Source organism: Dermochelys coriacea, chromosome 5 (genome assembly GCF_009764565.3).
Source record: "Dermochelys coriacea isolate rDerCor1 chromosome 5, rDerCor1.pri.v4, whole genome shotgun sequence".
NCBI classification, from domain to species: Eukaryota; Metazoa; Chordata; order Testudines; family Dermochelyidae; genus Dermochelys; species Dermochelys coriacea.
Genome location: NC_050072.1, coordinates 85191232 through 85210260, shown reverse-complemented (window position 1 = coordinate 85210260; position 19029 = coordinate 85191232). Strand labels below are relative to the sequence as shown.

The window sequence follows — 19029 nt, the reverse complement described above, 5'->3', positions numbered from 1 at the left end:
GTCTTTCTCCTATCCTCAGCTGTTTCCCAAAGCGTTCAATGTTATTTCAATAGTAATATTGTAGTCTCTAGAATTTTTTACTTTGGTAAAAAAATAATTTACAATGTTAATTTGAAAGTAAATAGGAACACAAAACATAACAGTGCAGACATTAAATCGAGAGAATGGTAATTTTCTTGGTTTACCTGGTTCCTTTTTATATTTACTATTTAACCATTGTACTACACTACTGTGAACTAACTCACTCCAAAACAAAATCAAAATATGTCTCCATTATGTTGTACCTGAGGTAAAAATTCTTGTGCTAGGGCTAAAGCTCTTCTGTAGGCAGCATCCCCTGATTCATTCTGTTCCACCACATGACTGATCAATCCTATTGATTTTGCTTCTTTGCCATCTACAATGCGTGCAGAGAAGATGAGTTCTTTTGCTAGAGATACACCAATCATACGAGGTAACCTCTGTGTCCCGCCTGTAGTTTGTAGAAAACAGAAAATGCAAGTATAAGTTTTATGGAAGTTTAGTCTAAACACTCGATGCTATGCTTTAAATTGCCTGATTTAAACATTGCCATGTTTAAATACATAACAGTTTATTTTGTGTAAACAAACACACACACACACACACACACACACACACAATTTGTACTATTCTATGATGTATGTGAACATTATAAGATTTTGCTAAGTGCCTGAATCACTTTTGAAAATGGGGCCTAGGCTCCTAAGTCGCTTAGGCACTTTTGAAACTTTAACCGTATAAAATCTTAGAAAGAGGTTTCTTATTTACTGGTAACAGTTAATATAAATACAGTTTCCATTAATCAGAAGCCTATTTATTCATAATAACCATAACTTAAAAGGACAGCTACTTACTAGTAACTGGTTTTCTCCAAGCATTTTTCCTATTTAATCTGTGTATTTATATGGCATCCATAACCACAATACAACCACTTTGCAGATCTATATTCTAGGTGACATGCCACAAGGCTCAATACTGCATCCACTGTGGCCAGACATTGATTCTACCCACAGACTCAAGCACAGTAGGCAACAGCTACAAAAAGACTATGTCTAGTGTTGCCACCTGGTCGGTTTTATACTGTCTTGCTGGTGAAAAGATTAATATACTTTTTTTATTTTCTCACTTGGCACACACTTGGCGTGCTCTACAATTGACAACCCTGGTAGCCTGGACCGCAGTACCATGTTAGGATAAGGTAAGAAAAGTGATAAAACAACATATAAATATACATATTGTCTTACTGGTTTGGTCTGATTTTTAAATGAGTCTCTAAAACATTTTAGTAATAACTAGCTCTAGTCAGCACCAGGACCCTTTTTGTTGTTGGTGATGGTGTGGCCAGTGGCCAGTTTTTGTTGGTAGGGCTGTAGCCAGTGGCCATTTGTCTGCATCTTGGAGGTGGCAACCTTATCCATGGCCCACACTTTTCCACTTCCGTCCTGCTGTTTGAAATCTAGCACAGGACTACAAAGAAACAAGGACATAGTGTGACAAGCATGGATCTGTAGAAATAATATTCTCAGAGAGCTTTAGTTAGGGGTAGTTAGCTTTCCTTTCTACTTCAGGAATTACGTCTGTGAATTCCCACTTTCGGGTGATTAACAAGCAGAAACAATTTCCAGAGAGTGGCTGAAGAGTGCTTAATTGTTCAGAGAATAACCAATTTCCCCAAACAATCATGCAGTATGAATGAGAGAGTAACACTTAGTACAGCTCTGAACAGAAATCCACATGGAAGCCTTACAACATCTTAGAAATAGATATGTCTTTGAAGGCTAACTGTAGAAGTTACCTTTGCTGTAGTAGAATGGGCTCTAAAACTATCTGGGATTGGGATTCCTACTTTGACATGGAAGGTCTGAATCAAGTATCTGAGCCATTTAGGCAAATTTTTAATAGAGATTCTTCCCATTCAGGATTATTTCCACAAACACATGAGAGCACAGGGCAAGAGAGAAAAAGTATGTGTGATGGGGGTACTTATGGGGGAAATCCAGGGAGGTAAGTCTGCACTAACTGAATTAACAGGTGTTCAACCAATATAAAATGGATGTAATTTCAATTTTAAAAATGGCAGACTAAATCAATATTTAATTAAAGCCAATCTGTTTCTTTTACTGCTGTTTTCAAAAGTATTTAAATATGTCTCTGGGACAAAATAAGCTAATTGGAAATAAATCAAAAGCTTTTATGATTCAACTTTCATTTATTTTTATTATGTGCAACCAGCTTTAGCACTACTGTGTTCATTTTCATAAAAACATACCTGGTTTTCAGTGAATTACCCAAAATAAGATGTGGTTGGCAGATTTAAAAAATAGTGGCTTGTAACAAAAATTGAGATATGGGCTTTGGCAAAGGGTGGCTATAGCTGCAATAAACATTTTTACATAAATGAAAGTTAAAATAAAATGTCTACAATAGCAGCGAAAGTGGTTGACATCCCCTTTTCGAAAAAATGGACTTACTAACACAAGAGAATTTTAATCAAATGATCTCAGTGGTAACCCTAGTCTAGATAAAGCTCCAGCAGCTTTCTGAGCTTTTACCACTACACCAGTTAAACCTGATCAGAGCAGCCATTCTATGTTTGTAATGCCAATTTAAGTCAGGGGGAGTTTTTATAGAAAAGGAATATAGTATCACAGCAGGTTTAACTGACACAGTGGTAAAAATGCTAGCAGCTGCTGGAATACACTAGATCTCCTACTAGTGTTACCAAAGGTGCAGCTGAATTTTTTTGCTAAAATTATTTTATATCAGCAGGAGAAAAAAAATGAAAATCCCTCTCCCAAAGTCCCTTTCCTGAGTTAAGGTTTATTAACAAAAGATACTTCCACAATCCTTTGAGGGGGTCAACAAGCATGTGGACAAGGGTGATCCAGTGCATATAGTGTACTTAGATTTTCAGAAAGCCTTTGACAAAGTTCACCACCAAAGGCTCTTAAGCAAAGTAAGCTGTCAAGGGATAAGAGGGAAGGTCCTCGCCTGGATCAGTAACTGTTTAGAAGATAGGAAACAAAGAGTAGGAATAAATGGTCAGTTTTCAGAATGGAGAGAGGTAAATAGTGGTGTCCCTCAGGGGTCTGTACTTGGACCAGTCCTATTCAACATATTCATAAATGATCTGGAAAAAGGGATAAACAGTGAGGTGGCAAAATTGGCAGATAATACAAAACTACTCACGATAGTTAAGTCCAAAGCAGACTCCGAAGAGTTACAAAGGGATCTCACAAAACTGAGTGACTGGGCAACAAAATGGCAGATGAAATTCAATGTAGATTAATTGAAAGTTATGCACAATCGAAAACATAATCCCAAATAAACATATAAAATGATGGGGTCTAAATTAGCTGTTACCACTCAAGAAAGAGATCTTGGAGTCATTGTGGATAGTTCTCTGAAAACATCCACTCAATGTGCAGCTGCAGTCAAAAAAGCGAACACAATGTTGGGAATCATTAGGAAAGGGATAGAATAGAAAATATCATATTGCCTCTATATAAATCCATGGTACGCCCACATCTTGATATTGCATGCTGATGTAGTCACTCCATCTCAAACAAGATATATAGGAATTTGAAAAGGTGCAGAAAAGGGCAACAAAAATTATTAGTGGTATGAGACAGCTTCCATATGAGGAGAGATTAATAAAACTGTGAGTTTTCAGCTTGCAAAAGAGATGACTGAGGGAGGATATGATAAAGGTCTAAAATCATGACTGGTGTGGAGAAAGTAAATGAAGTGTTATTCACTCCTTCAGATTACACAAGAATCATGGGTCACTCAATGAAATAAATAAAGCAGCAGGTTTAAAACAAATATAAGGAAGTAGTTCTGCACACAATGCACAATCAATCTGTGGAACTCTTTGCCAGAGCATATTGTGAAGGACAAGACTATAACACGGCGAAAAAAAGAACTAGATAAGTTCATCAAGGATAGGTCCACCAATGGCTATTAGCCAGGATGGGCAGGGATGCAAAACTCTGCTTTGAAGTGTCCCTAGTCTCTGTTTGCCAGAAGCTGCGAATGGGCATCAGGGGATGGATCACTTGATGAATACTTGTTCTGCTCATTCCCTTTGAAGCACCTGGCATTGGCCACTGTCAGAAGACAGGATACTGGACCATTGATGGAGCACTGATCTGACCCAGTATGGGTCTTATGTATGTATATTCAAAAATAATACAAACCCCAAGACTAAGCCATCTAGAGCACATGACTTATGAGGAGAGGCTGAGGAACTGGGAATGTTCAGTCTGCAGAAGAGAAGAATGAGAGGGGATTTGATAGCTGCTTTCAACTACCTGAAAGGGGGTTCCAAAGAGGATGGACCTAGGCTGTTCTCAGGGGTACCAGATGACAGAACGAGGAGTAATGGTCTCAAGTTGCAGTGGGGGAGGTTTAGGTTGGATGTTACGAAAAACTTTTTCACTAGGAGGGTGGTGAAGCATTGGAAGGGGTTACCTAGGGAGGTGGTGGAATCTCCTTCCTTAGAGGTTTTTAAGGTCAGGCTTGACAAAGCCCTGGCTGGGATGATTTAGTTGGGGATTGGTCCTGCTTTGAGCAGGGGGTTGGACTAGATGACCTCCTGAGGTCCCTTCCAACCCTGATATTCTATGATCTCATTTTCAGTGGGAGTTACAGACATTGAATATACGCAGGATCAGGCTCAAGATGAATTAGCATGTCTCTCGCCAAACCTCATCTCTGCCAAAAAAAAAAAAAAAAAAAAAAAAAGAAGAAGCTCTTTCAAAAGGATTGCTTAATACACTGCTGTTCTACCATCATCTTGTAAGTTAACTAACATTTTTGCATTCCTACTGTATATGTCTTTTCATTTTTCATCTGAAGAAACTGTCACACTTTAATCAATGTCTATCCTTGTGAACAATCTAAGTGTGCATCAGTTCAGAGCTGATGTCTGTTAGAGAAGAACAGGTTCCTCAGAAGTCAACCTTTTTACCACAGCCTGTAACAGAAATACAATCTTGAAATACATTAGATCAGCTTTTGATAAAAAAAAAAACAACAAACTCTTTTTCCAAATCCAAAGGTCAGGATTCTTTTATCTACTGACTGCACCTCTTCTGTTCCTTCCTTGTTCACTCGTGCTTAATATATTTTCCTACTTATCTATCTTTTCTTCCTTTATTGTTTTATCTTCTCTGTTACTACCTTTACCAGGAAATGTTGAAAACAAAATTTAATTGAGCAACAATATTTCATAACTTTGACCAAACAATGGATATGTTTAAGCATGAAACAATGCTTATGGATGAAAAATGTTCTCTTGCTAGTATCTTGCACAATAAGGATTAAAGAGCAATACAACAATACACACTGCAAGGCCATTAAGCAAACGAGCATGTTCTCTGGTTAACACTCACAGAACGTTAGCCAACAGTTCAGTGCATCATTCACATATTCAGCAGTAAGTACGGCATATATTCAAAAAGATGTCAAATTCGATCAAAGGTGTACATAAGTTACATAAATCTGCATGGGAAACAGCAAGAGTATACTGTAGAAAGATGTTCTTTTTTTATAATACATACAAAACATATAGTTCCTGCCAACCGCAATCAGAACTAAAGGAGGTAACCCCCAATTTTGAAAGGCACTACTTAAACTAGTCATTTCATCTAAAACTAGAACACTACTTGATGAAAGAGTATTGTTGCATTTTTTCAATTTTAGTGTCACTATTTCATGGACTAGTATTCTGGTATTTACTGACTGTTCTGATACAAAGTAATTGATTGGCAGCTGCACTATAAATGCATTCTTACCAGAGGTACTGCCATTTAATGTAATTGTAAACATCAGGTTTAGATGACACTCCAGTTGTTGTGAAAACCAACACTGGAAAAGACATTTAACTACTGGTATGAAAATTACTAAACAATGGCATTATTTAACAAAATCTTGATTTTCTGAGAGACATATTTAGTGTCAGTAATTTATCAATTAAAAATATAAAAATATAGTACACAACTGGTTTGGACTAAAGGAATTACATGAACAGTTCCCAGAAGCATATCCAGAATGATAAAGTAACTAGCTTACTGGAAACAGATTCATCATTTTGGCAAAAGATATCTAAAACCAGTAGTTTCTCAAAGTTCAAGGCTCCATCACAACATATTGAGAAAAATCCTGTGGTGACAAAAAATCCAGTATTTAATTCAATCATACTTCATTCATTAAGCCATGTAAAAATAATGTTATCTTATTTACATCAACTTTTTTGATTTACATTAGGCTGGCTTAATTGTGATGCATTTAATTTTTTCTTTTAAAAAGGCCACGACATATAATATTTTATTAATAACTAACAGTAAGCCAAAGTTCATCAGCCACAGACTTCCCAGTTATTCAAGTCAGCCAAGAAATGTCTGGAATCTCTACTTCATGGTTCCCATACAAAAGGAAAGGGGAGTAACAGACTTTCTCCTGTTATTAAGACTGTTATAACAGTGTGAAATACATATATCTACTGTAAATTATTTTCCATCTTCCCTCAACACACAAATGTCTGAACTCATAAGTAAGCTACATAGATAAAAGTATGATAGATAAGACAGAAATATACCACCATTTTTAACCACGTTGCTTGTTTTGTTATATAAACACACAATTTTTTTTATTTTTATTTAAATTTATCTGCCATCTATTCACAACTCAAGATACCTCTCCAAATTTAAACACTAAAAATCTAAAATGTATCAATAGAATATTTAGGTTCAAATTTCCAATTACACAACTACCAGTTTATGCCTTGATCCTGCAAAGATTTATGCACATTACTTAAGCTTCTGTTTAAGTCTTTGCAGGATCTGAGCTCTCCCACAAAAGAAAAACTAAAGATCCAACTAAAGTTATATAGCCTAGATCCCAGAAACAGGCCCCACTGGGATTCAAAACTCCTCCTGTTTAAAGGTCGCTGAAACCTGTAGACACCTAAATTCACTTGGTGCCCAAATTTCTGTTGTAGCAGTTCCCTAGGCACCTATGTTTCTAACTCTGGGAATGTGCATTGCTGTCCCATTGTTGGAATCTAGACACCTAAGCCGCAGTATACTTTTTATGCAGATTGCCCACCACTGCTCTATGGGTATGTCTACACTGCAATTAGACACCTGTGGTTGGCATGTGCCAGCTGACTTGGGCTTGTGGAGCTGTTTAACTGCAGAATACATGTTTGGGCTTGGGCTAGAACCAAGCTCTGAGACCCTTTGCCCCCTCCCCACAGGGTCTCAAAGGCTGAGCCCAAAAGCCTACACTGCAATAAAAAAGGCCCTCAGCCTGAGCCTCATGAGTATGAGTCAGGTGGCATAGGCCAGCTATAAGTTTTTAATTGCTCTGTAGACATATCCTGTAACATTTTGTAGCAGTCTTTCATTGCAAACTCTATTCTTGCTAAAAGACCAGGCAGTTTAATTTACAAATCAGACCTTGACACACAGTTTTAATCACATATATGTAACTACTACATAGACTTGGTTGATTTAAACATCCTAGAACACTTCAAATCTTCCCCCTTGCTTTTTGTTTTGATTTTTTTGTGGGGGGGGGGAAAGGGGGAGGAAAGGCTTTTAAAAAAAAAGCGCCAGCAGATTGAATCAGTAGAGGGTAATATCTGGCCTAAGAATGTGAGAAAGCTTACAAAATGACAAAAGCTTATGTGACTTATTAACATGAGAAACTCAGATGTAAAGATGTAAATACACTTTTTAGAATTCATTGGAAGTTAAATATTCATAGGCTTCATATCAGACAGATTAAATGTTTTGAGTAATTTGTAAAAAAAAGATGAGACTTTTTGATAAAAGCAATCACTTTTTTAAGGGGGTGTAAGACTAAGAATGGATTCCCTATCTGCAGACATCTGCCCACGTGAAATGCATGAAAACAGAAAATGAATCTGAAAGCTTGTACTTAGAGATAGCAGATTTGAAGGAGTAAAAATGTCTTTGGGGTAAATGAGTCTTCAGAGTTATAGCTGGGGAACAATCAGATCTGTTTACCTGACATTATTAAACATCTGATTCATCAGCTACAGTAGCCACCATTCATATAGTTTTAAATACTTTGACTCCAGGTAGTGACCTAGTGATACAATAATAATTAGCTCATCATGACAACGTAGAAATTGACAATGCAAAACCACTTTACAAAGAAATTGAGTGACGAGGAAAATTATACTTAAATATATTTAAATACAATAAATGAGAGTGCCCATGCATATTTCACAAGCTGCCTGCCCTACAATACATATACCCCTTGGTGGAAATATTGTTTATATTGTTCTGAAGTACTGCAGTGATAGAAATTAAAAGAAACCCCACCGCGCACACACACACACGCACACACACACACACTAAAGCACAATCCCCAACTTGGTGCAGATAAAAGTGAATGGCCCAAGAGAAAATGCTATCTAGCCTTATTAGAGCTGTGCCCACATATTTGTGAACAGAATCAGCTCTTGGCAGCAACAGTAAACTGGCCTAATGGAGTCTACTGTTATTTTGTATGATCATATCTAGATTTCCAATTACAGGGACTTTAGCCTTAATATTTTTTAAGTATTAGAATTTTTACCTGAATTTTAAATAACTGATTTCATACCTTCTATTATCTCAGTCTTGGACTGGTGGTGCCAGTGACAAAAACAAGAGAATAGAAATGTGAAAGTCTTCCACAATAATTTAAAATAGAACAAGCAAAATGCATTTAGATTATCACAAGTGGAAAGGTATTTCATTTTGGTTTACCTGAGAGGATGAACCCACAACCCAAAACCGGGGCATTGTTTTAAAATAAGATAATCTGAAGTCTTAACTGTCTGTGAACAAGTAGTCAGAAATTTTTCCCTTCCTCAGCTGACCTCCTTCTCAGGGAAATCTATCACTTTCCCTCCCACCTGCCATACAAAGAAATTAATCATTTTGCTGAACCCCACAAAAATACAGAAAAGTTAATCATTTTCTTCTACCCCAAGTTTCATCAAATCCATCTGCTCTCAACCCTCCCCACTGAGAAGTCCATCTGCTCCCAATCCTCCAAAATTAATCTATAAATGCCCACCCCTGAAATTCTCTGACTCATGTGGGGCTACAGAAGGAGGATTTGCTGACCCTTCTGACTACTGATAGCAGAAGTCCAGGGGAACAGTAAAGCAGCAGGCTGTAGCTAGGACTAAAGCTGCATGCTTCAGTAGCCAAGTACCTTGAGAAGCAGCAAATCTGTGGAGAAGGAGAAGTTCTTTAGCTAAGACAATCAGCACAAATGAATGAAGAGGGAACAGACCAGACCAGTATCCCAAAGAAGGGACCACCAGGCAGGTCAGTCAAAGCCCGTGTCCAACTACAGAGTAACTCTACTCATGCTGCTAAAGGCAAATAATTATTATGGAGAGACTAGCTGCATCACTCACAATAGTTCAGGCTGAAACAAGACTTGTGTTACAAGGGCATTTCTGACCACCACCACTCCTCCAGTCTCTCTAACTCAGTAAAAAACTAGCTGAATACCTTCAAAATTGGTAAGTGTATTCTACAAACTTCGCTGTAAATCAGAAAACTGGATTTTGAGAAACCATGTCTGATATTTTTAACTAATCTGTTGTTTTGAAATCCTAACTTTATTTTGTTTGCTCTATTTCACTTATTACTGTATCTAAAAACTCCAGAATGACCTTCTGTTCTTTGTCTCTACGAAGAGTTGTCCTCCTATTGTTATTTTGCAGATGTAGTGGATACCTGACGAGATATTCACAGCTGCAATTAAGTACATACAATCTGTAAGCCACCATGCATACATATTTTATACATTATTTTTGTATGCATATTTTAATTTGTATCTAGAAAGTGACATTACTTGCCATTTTTGGTAAGGATATCTCTATGCAAGAATAATTACAGGACATGTTTGAAATTCTTTATCAATTAAACAAGCAGTCAATATAAACAAAATATACACAGCTACAGCATGTATTTTATATGACATATTTCATATACCAATTTTATGTGCTTCACTGATTGTGTGTGTAACTTAACACAGTTCAGGCCTGAATTTTCAGAGGTAGCAGGGCTTAAATTCTCATAGGTTCTGAGAGCTCCCCCACCCTCCACTCAACAAGCTATAAAAACTCTCAAACTCTTCACCAAAGTAACAGAAATACACCTTCAAAAAATATGATGTAAGGGACTTGCCAAGCATCACATATGAATTTTATGGCACAGCCAGGGATTGAACCCAGTTTTCCCAAGTCAGTCAATTGTCTTAACCACAAACCACATCTTCTCCTTTCCTATGTAGGTCTAACAGACAACACCTTTATTCACTACACAGATATGAATCATTCACCCATCTAATGCACTAAATGAATCAGAGCACCTGTGGAAAATAGAATATGTTCATTTTTCAGAGTAGCAGCGTGTTAGTCTGTATCCGCAAAAAGAACAGGAGTACTTATGGCACCTTAGAGACTAACAAATTTATTAGAGCATAAGCTTTCATGGGCTACAGCCCACTTCATCAAATGCATAGAATGGAACATATAGTAAGAAGATATATATATACATTCAGAGAAGGTGGAAGTTGCCATACAAACTGTAAGAGGCTAATTAATTAAGATGAGCTATTATCAGCAGGAGAAAAAAACTTTTGTAGTGATAATCAAGATGGGCCATTTAGACAATTGACAAGTAGGTGTGAGGATACTTAACATGGGGAAATAGATTCAATATGTGTAATGACCCAGCCACTCCCAGTCTCTATTCAAACCCAAGTTAATGGTATCTAGTTTGCATATTAATTCAAGCTCAGCAGTTTCTCATTGGAGTCTGTTTTTGAAGCTTTTCTGTTTCAAAATTGCCACCCTTAAGTCTTTTACTGAGTGGCCAGAGAGGATGAAGTGTTCTCCTACCGGTTTTTGAATGTTATGATTCCTGATGTCAGATCTGTGTCCATTTATTCTTTTGCATAGAGAGTGTCAGGTTTGGCCAATGTACATGGCAGAGGGGCATTGCTGGCACATGATGGCATATATCACATTGGTAGATCGGCACGTGAACGAGCCCCTGATGGCGTGGCTAATGTTACTAGCTGTTATGATGGTGTCACTTGAATAAATATGTGGAGAAAGTTGGCATCGGGCTTTGTTGCAAGGATAGGTTCCTGGGTTAGTGTTTTTGTTGTGTGGTGGCTGAAGAGTATTTGCTTCAGGTTGGGGGGCTGTCTGTAAGCGAGGACTGGTCTGTCTCCCAAGACCTGTGAGAGTGAGGGATGATTTTTCAGGATAGGTTGTAAATCTTTGATGATACGCTGAGGTTTTAGTTGGGGGCTGAAGGTGACAGCTAGTGATGTTCTGTTATTTTCTTTGTTGGGCCTGTCCTGTAGTAGGTGACTTCCTGGTTCTCTTCTGACTCTGTCAATCTGTTTTTTCCCTTCAGCAGGTGGGTACTGTAGTTGTAAGAATGCTTGATAGAGATCTTGTAGGTGTTTGTCTCTGTCTGAGGGATTGGAGCAAATGCGGTCGTGTCTTAGAGCTTGGCTGTAGACAATGGATCGTGTGGTGTGTCCTGGATGGAAGCTGGAGGCATGTAGATAAGTATAGTGGACAGTAGGTTTCTGGTAGAGGGTGGTGTTTATGTGACCATCGCTTATTAGCACAGTAGTGTCCAGGAAATGGACCGCTTGTGTGGATTGGTCTAGGCTGAGGTTGATGGTGGGATAGAAATTTTTGAAATCATGGTGGAATTCCTCAAGGGCTTCTTTTCCATGGGTCCAGATGATGAAGATGTCATCAATGTAGTGCAAGTGGAGTAGGGGCATTAGGGGACGAGAGCTAAGGAAGCGTTGTTCTAAGTCAGTCATAAAAATGTTGGCATACTGTGGGGCCATGCTGGTACCCATAAAGCCTGGAAGAAAAAGAAGCAGCAGCCGAAGAGCCATTTTGTCTTCGTTCTAACAGGAGGTTCAGTTCTATGTAGCTGCTTCAGAGTGATGCAGGATGGTCAGTGAGTTAAAGAGTGTACTCAAGACAAACAAAATGTTCCAAGAATTTAGGAGCAAAACTGTAAAAAGTTCTATTGTGCATGCCATAATGGTGATGTTTGCAGTTTAAAATTTAGACAAATCTGGAACAGAGAAGGCACCACTCTGATCCCAGGAATATCCCCCTGCTGAATTTTAAGTTCCTGAACCAAGCTTCCAAGATGCAAGAGCTCTTCAAAAATACAGAAAAATTAACTAACATTAGTAAAATTGCCTATATATTTCACATTTCTCATTCTCAGAAACCACAACACCAGTTCTGTGGAAATTTTTTTTATAAGATCAACTCAAGGCAGACAACAAGCATGGTAAATTTCAACGCAACTGGTTATAGTCTGGTAAAGTTATAAGAAAATGAAAAGGGGGATGGGGTTGAATGGTAAATGTTAGACAAACTTAATATACAGGTGGTACCAACACCTACTAAATAAAGCATGAATACTGCCTGTTTTGATTACTACAAATGAAGCCACTTCATGCCACATTTTTTTTTTACTTACACATTCTGTTGAGGTATAATATGATAAAAAGGGTTTAGTACATTTGGTGCATTTAAAATGGTATCCTCATTCCAATGAAATAGTCTGTTATTTTACTTTATTCACATTGGTAACACATGCTTTAAGAAATGGATTTCACTGTTTTCCAATTAAAATATTTAAAAGGTCTCACTTGAAATTATATAAGTAGTTTTTTAATTGTATCCTCAGCAGGCACAAAGCAGTATAGTTCCATTGACTTCAATGGAACTAAGCCAATTTACACAAACTGAGACTCTGTCCCTACTGTTTATTGCTTCAGAACATTGACATGATTTTCCTCAATAGTATTGCTCTTCCACTGTCTTCCTTAGTCTATGTCACCTTCTATCCAATTTATAACATCTACAAAAAATAAAGTTGTCCACTTATAGGAAATCAAAAAGAAAGAGCTGAAACAAGCAATTGTTTCTAGGCAGTTGCTGTCCAGCTGTTGGGGTACAAAGGGGAAAGTGACATCACTAAGAAGGGACCCCTGTTACTCATCCTACCTGCTACTGTGACATGATAATGGAGAATTAAAGTCAGTGACTAGTTCATAAAATAGAATCGAAGAGGTATGTAGATAATGAAAATTTCCCCTCCTGAACTCTCCGAAAGGGAGAAGTGTCAGGATCTGCTTGGTGAGACTGGGGGTAAGGTTGCCATGCAGATGCCCTTGTCATGTCTTCTCCAGAACAGGAAGTTGGGCACCTTTAGACACTTAGAACATTAACGTTCCATTAACATATATTTTATTTTTTCTTTAAACCCTAGATCCATGATACAAGAGAGGAGTTATTTGAAAGTACACAAGCCAGGCGTCAAAAAGTGGTGAATTTATGTCAGTTAAGCACAAATAGCTAGCATGGTAATTGGGAACAAATCAATATTAAATAAATAATTAAATGTTTTAAAAGATCTGTTAGACAGTAGATGCCACTGGGGATAGTTTATATAAAACAAACAGGCACCCACACAGCACATGCCTATCACAACATTGATCAATTTGCTTGTATGTTATAACTTTTTCACCCATTATAACCTGGCTCTAGCACCTCATCCTTCTCTCTAGATGAATACCAATCTGTTGGGAGTTGACTTCTTAAGCTTCCAATCCCCCTGAGTATGGATAGTGACTCATCAATGTTCCTAGCTCTAGGTCTCTGAAGCACTCCCCAGAATACGGACCCTGTGTCTGACATCTTACTTGGACAGTGGAACACTGAAGTCTGGCCGCCTTAGACTCTGGAACTGTGGACTCCTGAGCTCCCTGTTGCTTTAGACACATTCCCCCTCTATTCACTTGATTGTGGGAGCTCTGGTTTCTAGTTAAATCCTTCAGGGACAACATGGCAGTTCCTCATGGAATACAGATTTAAGAAAGGAATTTCTTAATCACAATTACTTTACTTTTGAAAGCTCACTAAAGAGTTATAGATATTTGGAAAATAACAGAAAATAACATTATGAATGCAGCCCCATTCAGTCTGATCACATCCCTCTTGCAAATTCTGGATTTAGTCAGCAAATTTATGCCAGGAAGCTTGTCCTGCTTTCTTGGATTGGTCTGCTCACATGTCATGTTGGTTAGCGCCCGTTCAGAGAAGCAGTCACCTTTTAAAAATGTGCATTTCCCCTTCTTTGTTATGTGCTCCAGGCTGAGGAACAGCAGCACATTTTCTCAGCCAGCCTTCTATGTAGAGTGTTCTTGTGGGTTACTATTATTAATTAGGATTACTTTTGTGCTTGCTAGTCATGGACCAGGACCCCATTATGCTAGGCCCTGTACAAACACACAACAAAAAGATGGGAGTTGGTAGTAGAGACAGAATCAGAGCTGATGTCTCTCTCATTGTCAGCCCGTGCTGAATTGTTCCACACTGAAGCATGAACACAATGTTCAGAACGGATTGACCATGGGTATTTAATCCAACATGAAGGTTACAATGTAAAGTGAAGTTTGCAATGAAGGTTACAATCACAAAATGGCATTCACAAAACAAAATGCAATTCACAATTGGACACAGACACCTCCCCAATCTGTCATATCACCCTTAAGTTGTCTGTCTTTTTAGATGTAAACTCATCAGAGGAGGGATCATGCCTTTCTCTTTGTTTGGAACGCACCTTAGATACAAAGGGTGTTATTGCAATATAAATATTAATAATAAAGATATGTATTTAGTGGGTTAATTCATTCCCAGCTGACTTCAATGAAGACAGACTGGGTATGAATTTTGCCCAATATATTGATAGCCTATAGGCTGGATCCTTAAGTACATCAGAGTTCCACTTGGTGCTATTGAGATGGAAAGGGTGGGTAGAGACATAAGAGATCTTTATTTTCTCTGATCCTGGGAGCAGCCAGGAACTAATTAAGACCACCTGCAAGTTACTACAGCTGCAAGTCTGCTTCAAATTTATGACAGAATAGGTCCCAGCAGTCAACATGGACAACCGGAGTGCAGTGTGTTCCTGCCATGTCTCCCCCCAGGTCCTACGTAGATAGGGGCATTTTTAGGTCCCTTATCTGCTGCTGGAGCAGCACAAATGGCATTACCCTGGATCAAGGATTTGGACTTTTTTTATATAAAAGATGCACATAGTTCTGTACATCTGCAAACACTATAATTCAATGTTTTAGTATACATCAACATTTCAGACATACCAAAATTTTAAGGTATACCAAACCACTTTTTCTCTAAATCTCACCTGAAGTCCTTCTTCTCTTTAGATGACGTTTAACTTTTGCTGTAAAATATTTTGTGATTCTATGAATAAAGACTATTGTACAAAAATAAATTGTATTGCACTGAGCATACAGTACATGACATTTTACAAGCAGTTTTTGAGGTTTCAATGGACCTTTGCTAGCAGCTCTCATTATTAATGTAACAAGGACTGAAACTTTTAGACTAGCATCAGCTGCACTTAGAGGTCACTCAGATGGACAATTTTTGGTTTTCAGCATACTGTAATTCTTTAGAACTTGAAGTTAATATTGATAAGGACATACAAACTAGGACTAAAGAACGCTAACTTAATCTGTATTAATGTTTTAACTTTAAAAAGAAAAAGAAAAAAGACCAAAAGAGTAATTTTAATTGGAAAAAGTCTACGTACTTCAGGAACACAAGCAGAAAATAGTGCCTTTTTGAGCATCTTTAGCACTAAAATACCTAAATATATTTAGCACTACATTTTAGATAATACATTGGATACTTATGACCTAATCTGGTACTGATTCCTAAATTTATATTGTGAACAGTGAAATATGTGTGATCAGGTCATCTGCCTTAAATGCTTTTATGTCTGCATAAGGTTGGATCAAGGGATAAATGGTTCTTCATTTTTCATTATGTATTACCCTGTAGGAATACCCAGAAACCTAATTAGATTAAATACCAATATTATAGCAACCAACAGTGCATGTATTCTGATAAAAAAAGATTTTTCAAAAACACCAGACTATGGACCAGATTTTCAAAGAGCTTCAGATTGGCTTCTAAATTTTGTACATCCAAATGCCAATTGCATGAGCAAGTTTTAAACATTTGTACATATAAAAGCTATGTTTAAAATAAATAGTAAAATAAAACAGACATTTTACTTTTGCTGGGATTCCAGCTTCTCTCTCAATACATAAATTACATGCTTTAAATTTCCTATCAACATCATGTTCATTCAAACAATACTACAGTACAAAAATTATGGACAATGGGGCATAAAATAGGGTGTTACAATGTTTGATGTAATATTGAATAACAAATCAACATTTTATTGTTGATTATATTAATATAGTAATTATAATTAATAGTAATTATAATTAGGGCTGTCAAGTGATTAAAAAATTAATCGTGATTAATTGCACTGTTAAACAATAATAGAATACCATTTATTTAAATATTTTTGGACGTTTTCTACATTTTTAAATATATTGATTTCAATTACAACACAGAATACAAAATGTACAGTACAGCTCACTTTATATTTATTTTTGATTACAAGAATTTGCCCTGTAAAAAAACAAAACAAATAGTATTTTTCAATTCACCTAATACAAGTACTGTAGTGCAATCTCTTTATCATGAAAGTTGAACTTACAAATGTAGAATTATGTACAAAAAAACCCTACATTCAAAAATAAAAAAAAAAATTAAAATTTTGGAGTCTGCACGTCCACTCAGTCCTATTTCTTGTTCAGCGAATCACTCAGACAAACAAGTTTGTTTACATTTGCAGGAGATAATGCCCACTTCTTGTTTACAATGTCACCTAAAAGTGAGAACAAGTGTTCGCATGGCACTGTTGTAGCTGGTGTCGCAAGATATTTATGTTCCAGATGCGCTAATGATTCATATGTCCCTTCATGCTTCAACCACCATTCTAGGGGACATGCGTCCATGCTGATGATGTGTTTTGCTCGATAACAATCCAAAGCAGTGCAGACTGATGCATGTTCATTTTCATCTGAGTCAGATGCCACTAGCAGAAGGTTGATTTTCTTTTTTCATGGTTTGAGTTCTGTAGTTTCTGCATCAGAGTGTTGATCTTTTAAAGCATGTTCTGAAAGCATGCTCCACACCTCATCCCTGCCAGATTTTGGAAGGTATTTCAGATTCTTAAACCTTGGGTCAAGCGCTGTAGCTCTCTTTAGAAATCTCACATTGGTATCTTCTTTGTGTTTTGTGAAATCTGCAGTGAAAGTGTTCTTAAAATGAATAATGTGCTGGGTCATCATCTCAGATTGCAATAACATGAAATATATGGCAAAATGTGGGTAAAACACAGAGCTGGAGACATACAATTTTCCCCCAAGGAGTTCAGTCACAAATTTAATTAACACATTTTTTTCCATCAGCATGGAAGCATGTCCTCTGGAATGGTGGCCAAAGCTACAAAAGTGCCATGCAAATGCCTGTTCTCACTTTCTGGTGACATTGTAAATAAGAAGAGGACAGCATTATCTTCTGTAAATGTAAACAAATTTGTTTGTCTTAGCGATTGGCTGAACAAGAAGTAGGACTGAGTGGACTTGGAGGCTCTGAAGTTTTACATTGTTTTGTTTTTGAGTGCAGTTATGTAACAAAAAAAATCTACAATCTAGCATGGAGGATAGGTCCATCAATGGCTATTAGCCAGGGGACAGGGATGATGTCCCTAGCCTCTGTTTGCTAGAAACTGGGAATGGGCTACAGGGGATGGATCACTTGATGATTACCTGTTCTGTTCATTACCTCTGGGGCACCTGGCATTGGCCACTGTCAGAAGACAGGATACTGGGCTAGATGGACCTTTGGTTTGACCCATTATGGCCATTCTTATGTTCTTATTTGCAACGTGCACTTTCACGACAAAGAGATTGCACTACAGTGCTTGTATGAGGTGAATCAAAAATACTATTTCTTTTATTTATCATTTTTACAGTGCAAATATTTGTAATAAAAATAATATACACTTTGATTTCAATTACAACACAGAATACAATATATATGAAAATGTAGAAAAATATCTAAAATATTTAATAAATTTCAATTGGTATTCTATTGTTTAACAGTGTGATTAAACAGCAATTAATCACAATTAATTTTTTTAATCATCATTAATTTTTGAGTTAATTGCATGAGTTAACTGTGATTAATCAACAGTACTAATTATCATTACTCAGTTAATAATAACAGTAATGGACGACTGGCCTAGACAGCTTGCAAGCTAAAAGACAGATACACAGAAGATGAGAAACTGGAATGTGCTTGTTTCCCTCCTACACAAAAATTATAAACTCACTTCTTGTGTGCCTCACAGAAGTGGGTTTTTAAGAAGCACATGAAGAGAAGAATGTAGACTTGGTGTTCAGAGATAAGTTAACTGTGGCACAGAGAGGGTAAGTGAATTGCCAAAAGACTCAAATGATCTTGCCTTTTCTCTATTCCTCCCTGCCTCTTCCACTCTCATTTGTGCCTTCTTCTACGTAAACCTGTAAGTCTGGAACACTCTCTTTGACCTTGTTTTCTTTGATTCCTTCCTCAAGGCTCTCTGTGGGCATGTGGAATGCTGACACAGAAAAGCAAAGACTACTTCAGCTACTTCATAACCATTTTAAGAATAAAAATAAATACTTAAACTTGAAAAAAAAAATAGCAAAAGCAAAACAATCTATGCAATTCAATCTTATCGATTGAGCATTTTCTCTCACCACCTACTTACCTTCTCTACTACTGAAGTCATACTCTGAAGCTGCTAAGGCATTTTTTTAGCTAAAACAACTTCTACCGGTTTCAGAGTAGAAGCCATATTAGTCTGTATTCGCAAAAAAGGAGTACTTGTGGCACCTTAGAGACTAACAAATTTATTTGAGCATAAGCTTTCGTGAGCTACAGCTCACTTCATCGGATGCATTCGGTGGAAAATACAG

General features: G+C 37.2%; 1 protein-coding gene across 3 annotated transcripts in view; it reads right to left on the bottom strand.

Annotated features, from left to right (window-relative positions):
* The window catches only part of AUH (AU RNA binding methylglutaconyl-CoA hydratase), a 189506-nt gene that overhangs the window by 10824 nt on the left and 159653 nt on the right, over positions 1 to 19029 (bottom strand). For all 3 annotated transcript variants that reach the window (XM_038402146.2, XM_043515246.1, XM_043515247.1), the window contains one exon: positions 285 to 472. In XM_038402146.2, coding sequence (XP_038258074.1) covers positions 285 to 472 — 188 coding nt within the window. The remainder of the gene's footprint in view (positions 1 to 284; positions 473 to 19029) is intronic.